The sequence below is a fragment of the Cherax quadricarinatus genome, chromosome 14, assembly GCF_038502225.1.
Source record: "Cherax quadricarinatus isolate ZL_2023a chromosome 14, ASM3850222v1, whole genome shotgun sequence".
NCBI lineage: Eukaryota > Metazoa > Arthropoda > Malacostraca > Decapoda > Parastacidae > Cherax > Cherax quadricarinatus.
The window spans coordinates 30,112,832-30,121,339 of NC_091305.1; the positions used below are offsets into that span (position 1 = coordinate 30,112,832).

The following is an 8,508-nucleotide window of genomic DNA, read 5'->3' on the forward strand; positions in this document are numbered from 1 at the left end:
GCAACATTAACACCCCTCCTTCAGAGTGCAGGCACTGTACTTCCCATCTCCAGGACTCAAGTCCGGCCTGCCGGTTTCCCTGAACCCCTTCATAAATGTTACTTTGCTCACACTCCAACAGCACGTCAAGTATTAAAAACCATTTGTCTCCATTCACTCCTATCAAACACGCTCACGCATGCCTGCTGGAAGTCCAAGCCCCTCGCACACAAAACCTCCTTTACCCCCTCTCTCCAACCTTTCCTAGGCCGACCCCTACCCCGCCTTCCTTCCACTAAAGACTGATACACTCTTGAAGTCATTCTGTTTTGCTCCATTCTCTCTACATGTCCGAACCACCTCAACAACCCTTCCTCAGCCCTCTGGACAACAGTTTTGGTAATCCCGCACCTCCTCCTAACTTCCAAACAACGAATTCTCTGCATTATATTCACACCACACATTGCTCTCAGACATGACATCTCCACTGCCTCCAGCCTTCTCCTCGCTGCAACATTCATCACCCATGCTTCACACCCATATAAGAGCGTTGGTAAAACTATACTCTCATACATTCCCCTCTTTGCCTCCAAGGACAAAGTTCTTTGTCTCCACAGACTCCAAAGTGCACCACTCACTCTTTTCCCCTCATCAATTCTATGATTCACCTCATCTTTCATAGACCCATCCGCTGACACGTCCACTCCCAAATATCTGAATACATTCACCTCCTCCATACTCTCTCCCTCCAATCTGATATTCAATCTTTCATCACCTAATCTTTTTGTTATCCTCATAACCTTACTCTTTCCTGTATTCACCTTTAATTTTCTTCTTTTGCACACCCTACCAAATTCATCCACCAATCTCTGCAACTTCTCTTCAGAATCTCCCAAGAGCACAGTGTCATCAGCAAAGAGCAGCTGTGACAACTCCCACTTTGTGTGTGATTCTTTATCTTTTAACTACACGCCTCTTGCCAAGACCCTCGCATTTACTTCTCTTACAACCCCATCTATAAATATATTAAACAACCACGGTGACATCACACATCCTTGTCTAAGGCCTACTTTTACTGGGAAATAATTTCCCTCTTTCCTACATACTCTAACTTGAGCCTCACTATCCTCGTAAAAACTCTTCACTGCTTTCAGTAACCTACCTCCTACACCATACACTTGCAACATCTGCCACATTGCCCCCCTATCCACCCTGTCATACGCCTTTTCCAAATCCATAAATACACTTACATAATTGGTCGCATTGGGAGCTGATCGTAAACCGGGGGTCCACTGTACCTTCAGCTCCCCATCTACTAACTCCCCTACTCTGCTTTTAACTGACAAATCCACTCGTTCCCTAGGGTTTTTTAACTCGTTTATCTCATAAATGATATACTCAATGGGGACAGCACTTCTCCCAACACAATACAACATAATGAAAAGCAATACTGTACAGTATTTCAAGCATGCAATAGAGTAATTAATATGGTCAAAACCTTCATCTAACTAATCAGCAAAGATAATCTTTTGTACATACATTACCTTTATCCAGTCATATGAAGTCTCAAGGGCTTTATGAATGGTTTGTCCACCTGCCCAACCCCCAGTACCATGTATGATCTCATTTCGAAGATCAACCAGATGCATGGGTAGTCCAATATCTCTTGCAAGATCATGCATGGTCTGCTTCTGATAGTATTTTGTCTGTGGCAGCTTAACAATACAGCTCACAAACCTGAAAGGAAAACGTGTACAGATTAATCAAAATATGACAGCCAAGTTTATGTTTAATGCCCTAATCCTGTAATTTTAGTAGATACTCCAATAATGTCAGCTATATAAGTGTACATTACAACAATAACTTACCTCTGTACTGCTGTAGCTAGCAATATAGATTTGACAGAGTTTTCAACTGTTGGGTCTGCATCTAACACCTTAGCTTCCAGTAAGGGCAATGTTACATCAATACCTATAGGCAATTTATTAACTCTGAAAAATACAAATGAATAAATCTGTAATTTTGTTACAGAAAGGTTTTCTCTAATTATTTGTCAGGATACATAAATACTGAAGATGTAAGATTACTATATGTGCTATTTGATCACTATATCAGTAAAGAATAATACAATTTCACTCTATGCAGATTTGTTTTGTGAGAAGTCACTATTATTTGACTCTTATTTGATGTCCTACTTGTATCAGTAGTTCCATACATGCAATATACACTTGCCATATGCAAGTGTTGCAGTTTGCTACGCTTACTGAAGATTTTTATGTGGAAATAAGTGTTAATAGCTGCCTAAACCTATGATTTATCTACAGCATAAAACAAAGGACACCCTATAATAATGATTATGCATTAATACAGCATTAACTTTTAACATGAAACCACTGTAGAAAAAATAGTCACTGAAATATTTGGTAAAACCTATATTTTAAATTTAATGATAAAAATAATTAATCCAGCTACCAAACAATATGCAATGTTCAAAGATTTACAGGTATGATATAATGTGTAATACTTAACCCTTTCACTGTCGGTCTCGTAATATTACGGCTTGCAAATCAGCGTCGGTCTCATAATATTGCGCTAAAATTTTAGCGGCTTTAAATCTTGCGGGAGAAAGCTGGTAGGCCTACATACGAGAGAATGGGTCTGAGTGGTCAGTGTGCATATTACAGCCTCTCCTCATTTAGCGACATACTCGTTTACCGACGCCTCAGACTTACGACGGGTTCTCTGACCAGTATTCATACCTAAATAATGCATATTAGAGCTGATTTTTCTCTATTCTATTTATTTGAATATACAGTACACTACTGTATAAACATTTAAAAATATACCAGAAATGTTATAAATGGTGTAAAGGTGATATTAAAACAATATCAAAGATGGTTGACACAAACTCACTACCATTATGGTATGCTCCTCACTTAGAGAAGAATTCGTTTAACGATGTGGTCTTAGGAATGGAACTCTGTCGTTAAGTAAGGAGAGGCTGTATAAAAAAATCCTACAACATAAAGTGCACAATGAGAAAATACACCAACTTGGCGGTGTATTTTCTTATGGTATTTATGGTTGTATTCTTGTTTTCTTGGTCTCATTTGATAGAATGGAAGATATATTACAGAATTAGAGATGATTTTGAATGGTTGATGGACTAAAAGTACAGTAGGATCCTGCTTTAGGGTGTTTCACCTTACGGCATTCCCCTAATACGGCAATTTCAAATTATGACCAAAATTTGCTATACGGCAAGTGGTCTTTCAAATACGGCGTACCCCACCCGGTTTGTTTACATTCTCCATGAGCACATATATCTATTATGTCTGGAAATTTTCCAAAATTTCAGGTGTTTTAAAGTTATTGCATATTTTATATGTACTCTGATAATTATACTTATGTGTACCTATACCTAAACATACTTACACACTATGCTGGCAAAGAAAGTAGAAATCAAGGAAGCTAAAGTTGCAAAAGGGGTGAATGTACTAACAAAACAGAGATCACAAACAGTGGAAGATATGGAGAAGTTGTTGTTGGTGAGGATCAACGAAAAACAGTTAGTGGGAGATAGTGTTGTGGAGTTGATCATTTGTGAAAAAGCAAGGCAGTTACATGCGGATCTCGTAAAGAAAATGCCTGGAATGAGTGCTGCTGTTAGTGATTTTCAAGCCAGCAGAGGCTGGTTCAACAGATTCAAGAAGAGTAGTGGCATACACAGTGTTGTAAGGCATGGTGAGGCTGAAAGTTCAGACAAACCTGCGGCTAAAAAACTCATGCATGAATTCAAGGGGTACGTAGAGGCTGAAGAATTCCTCCCCCAACAAGCGTTTGTGACAAAACAGGCCTCGTATGGAAGAAAATGCCAAAGAGGACCTACATCACGCAGAAGGGAAAGGCAGTGCCAGGACACAAGCCTATGAAAGACAGGCTAACTCTCGTTCTGTGCTAACGTTAGTGGGGATTTCAAAGTGAAACCTTTACTGAAAATCCCAAAGTCTTCAAGAGTATATTGTGTGTGATGTGGAATGCTAATAATAAGGCATGGGTCACATGGCAAATTATCAAAGAGTGGGTCCATGAAATAATAAATTATGTAGAACAGGACAATAATAAACTATGCCTGACAGGACTCGCAGCAATGGTTTCAAGTTGGAAAAATTCAGATTCAGAAAGGATATAGGAAAGCACCGGTTTGGTAATAGAGTTGTGGATGAGTGGAACAAACCCCTGAGTACCATCATAGAAGTGAAAACGTCGTGTAGTTTTAAAAATAGGTTAGATAAATACATGAGTGGGTGTGAGACGGTGTGAGTTGGACCTGACTAGCTTGTGCTACTAGGTCTGATGCCATGCTCCTTCCTTATGTGGAAGTGACCTGACTAGGTGGGTTATTGATCTAAGCCGGAGGGGTGACACGGATCTGCTTTGCATGGGTCAATAGGCCTGCTGCAGTGTTCCTTCTTTCTTATGTTCTTATTTTACTTTGTATTTTTTCTAATGCCTAGTTCTATTGCTAACTCAATACATGTTAGTGTAAACTTGTTATCTGGCATTTATATGCATTTATAAATGGAAAAAATGGCTTTCTCCTTTCCGGCAGTAGCCTGGAACCTAATCGGACATGTAAGTGGGGCCCTACTGTACCTTGAAATTGAGCTGAAAGTAGTAGAAATGTTCAATTTTTGCTGATGTTTAAGAGTAAACAAATCACGTCACGCATCCAAACACATGAACTGGTGGGTCTAATATGCTTTTACAAATGCTCTGATATCATTTATACCATTTTTACATAATGCAGTAGTCTGCATAACAGTAATTCTTCTATTTTTCGTGTGAATAAAAATTCAAAATGGAAAGCAAGTAAGCAAGAGGGGCCTGGAGACATGACTAATGAAGAGAAAATATTTTAGTGCTAGGAATGTTTGTATTGTTAATTCTGAACCCTATTTTGAAAATGACCTTGAATTGTGTATGAAATTGGCCAAATTACCAATTTCTAATCACTTTTTTGGGTAGTTAAAATCAGTAAATGGGCAGTTTCTTGCATTCAATCGATAGAACAAATGTTCTAGCGAATAGCTACGGGTTTGGTCAACTGGAACATTGGAATTGGCCAAAAATAGGGCTCAAAGTGGGCAAAATCACTGATGCATACACATCACTGAGACCGCTAACTTCACGAGAGGGTAATTCCATAAGTTTTTCATCAAATTTTGCACTTTTGGTGTCATTTCCATCAGGAAAACATTCTCTATCATTTCATAAGAATTTTTTTTTTTTAAAAACTCTTTGACACTGAGAGCAAGTTTGTGAGCAGGAGTCTCAACAGTGAAAGGGTTAATCTTCACATGAACCCAATGCATAGAATACCCTTCTTAACACTTCTTGAAAAAGACTATGGATGCGAAGAGGGTATCTATTTCCCCTTGATAAAAGGTCTTTCTACTTTTCATACAAAATGAACAGATTATTATACTGTGATAGCATAAATGTTGAATCAAATATAGGTACACAAGAGGTATAATAATAAATCCTGCATAACTTATTTCTTAATTTACTTCAAATTGATAGTCCTATTAAGCTAATATATTTCCTTTTTATATTCTTTACTATCAATGCTGGTCTATTACAACCAAGATACTGTATGCCAGTTATACCTTGTCTCATTAAAATACTGTACTACTGCAATTACAGTGGACCCCCAGTTAACGATATTTTTTCATTCCAGAAGTATGTTCAGGTGCCAGTACTGACCGAATTTGTTCCCATAAGGAATATTGTGAAGTAGATTACTCCATTTCAGACCCCCAAACATACACGCACAAACGCACTTACATAAATACACTTACATAATTGGTCGCATTGGGAGGCGATCGTTAAGCGGGAGTCCACTGTACTCCACTGTACTTTATTATGACAGATCAGATAAGTTTGCCTAAATGCACAGCTTTCTTGTTGACTGTACTAGCTAATAACAGGTTACCACAAATAACAAAAAATATGGAAAAGAACTAAAAGCAAATGATACTTTAGCATTTTTTTTTTTTTAACAAGTCGGCCGTCTCCCACCGAGGCAGGGTGACCCAAAAAAGAAAGAAAATCCCCAAAAAGAAAATACTTTCATCATCATTCAACACTTTCACCTCACTCACACATAATCACTGTTTTTGCAGAGGTGCTCAGAACACAACAGCTTAGAAGCATATACCTATAAAGATACACAACATATCCTTCCAAACTGCCAATATCTCAAACTCCTCCTTTAAAGTGCTGGCATTGTAATATAATCATAGCAGACCCTATATCTGGTATGATTACATAAAGGGAGGGCAATGGATGCCAATTTGGGAGGCAAACTTTCATGTCCTTTTTTTTTTTTAATACACCAGCTGTCTTCCACTGAGGTAGAGTGACGTGATGCAAGAAAAGGAAACACGCTCATTGTCATTCATTCAGTCACTGTCATATCCTATCAAAAGTTTTGCTAATGATGAAAAATTTGACCAAACTTAAGTACTACTAAAAAAAAGAAAGAGGTAAACGGTTACCAGATGAATAATCCTAAATGAATCTGTACTATTGATAATAAAAAAGGCTATAATAATCAATATGTTTAAGACATCTGAGCGAGAGAAACATTGCAACACAATGGTTTGATGGATTCAAATGGTTACCTTTCTTCAGGATAGGCTGAATCAGTGAGTCTTCCCAGAGGGACATTTTAGAGCATATTTAATGGCAACATAAATCAGACTATACAGGTAGTACCTGTGGTGCATTTCTATGGTACATAAGGAGCCATACCATTTGAACCCCTTGTATTCTTGTTCCTAAATATGAAAGGCTTTGTGGACCATCTTAACTATTAATTCTTTGTTTTATCTTTACCTTGCCTGCCATACCAGCATTGTGTCTTTAGCCTCTTTCCAGCAGTTTATGTCATCTGAGAAAATGGCTTTATATACATCCATCCATTCTTGTCTGAAATATATTTTAACAAAATGAATTTATAAGATTGGCTACATCATAATTTAGTTAAGTAAAACAACACATGTGTAAAAATTAGGCATCTTTACTCAGCCATGTAAATATTGTAACACAAGAAATTAGAGTGGAACCTCTACTTGCGTGCGTGTCCACGTGTGAGTTTTTCCAAATATGAGCAGTCGATGGGTCGATTTTTTGCTTCCATACGCGAGCAAAATTTCCACAACTGAGCAGACCTCAAGGCAGGTTCCTTGACACTGGTGAGGGGCTCTTGCTCTTGATCTCGGGAATTGTATCTCATTTGTTTGTTGGACTATCTTATTGAAACTTGGGCAATGTATGATGGAAAGATGCTTCTTAATGTACACCAAAAATGAAAGAAATCTATGCATAAATAATGGAGTTCACTTCTCAGCAATTAGCCACCCCTTAGTGGTAATTTCGAATGGTTTTTATGGTTGTATTTTCGTTTTTTTTGGTCTCATTTGATAGAATGGAAGATAAATTACAGAAATATATATGATTTTGATTGCTTTCATGACGAAAAGTACCTTGAAATAGAGCTCAACCTAGGATAAATGGTCCATTGCTTGGCTGTTTCAGTGCAAACAAATGACGTCACAGTAAATCTTACATTTTTTGTGTGAATAAAAATTACAAATTATTTATATAATAATAATGATAATGATAATAATAATAATAATAATAATACAGGTCTCCCTCAACATTCACGTTTTCAACTTTCATGGGCTTCACACATTCGCAAATTCCCAACCGTCAAATTCCCAGCCGCCAAGTCATATTTAAGTTTCCCGCCACCTGCGAGTCCCTACTACCCTCCCTCCGACCCCCGCAACTGGCAGCCAGCCCTCCCACCACTCAGTGTGGTGAGTGTTTTGTTTGTTCATTATTTGCTATTAAACTACAGTATAAATAATGTAAACCCATTCATGACTGCATATTGGAATGGCTATTCAGACAGGTATTAGACGGTGACATCATGTGTTTACTCTTGAACACTGCAAAGAATTAAACGTTTCTGCTACAACTAATAATAACAATAGTAATAATAATAATAATAATAATAATAATAATAATAATAATAATAATAATAAATATGATATAATTGAAGAAGGAAATTGTACAAAAATACGAGGGAGTGGTTGACACATCGTCAGTGTGACTTTGTTTATGCTAGAGTGAACATTAGTCTCCCTGCTCTTCCAAACATTCACAATAATTCATTGTGTTTGGTGCTTGTAGATTGAGTGTGACTGGAGTGGTAAAGGCAGTGATTGAGGCAATGGTATTTAATAACATACATGTTAATAATAATACAAGTTATTAACCCTTTCAGGGTCCGTCCCGTAGATCTACGGCTTTACGTTCAGGGTCCAAACCGTAGATCTACGTCATGAGCTCAGTTCACTCTGATAAACTGTGAGTGGTACATTTGGGCCTAGATATGAGAGAATACATCTATGTGGTATGTGTGCACCACATAAAACAGATCCTGCAGCACACTGTGTA

At 37.7% G+C, this 8,508-nt stretch overlaps 1 protein-coding gene across 1 annotated transcript in view; it reads right to left on the bottom strand.

The window, feature by feature from the left end:
- LOC128698569 (uncharacterized) overlaps positions 1–7,773 on the bottom strand; it is a 105,471-nt gene extending 97,698 nt beyond the window's left edge. Inside the window, exons 1-4 of the mRNA XM_070085027.1 lie at positions 7,116–7,773; positions 6,880–6,972; positions 1,848–1,970; positions 1,524–1,716 (exon numbers count right to left, since the gene is read on the bottom strand). Coding sequence (XP_069941128.1) covers positions 1,524–1,716; positions 1,848–1,970; positions 6,880–6,972; positions 7,116–7,279 — 573 coding nt within the window. The 5' untranslated portion in view covers positions 7,280–7,773. The remainder of the gene's footprint in view (positions 1–1,523; positions 1,717–1,847; positions 1,971–6,879; positions 6,973–7,115) is intronic.
- Positions 7,774–8,508: the final 735 nt, after the last annotated feature.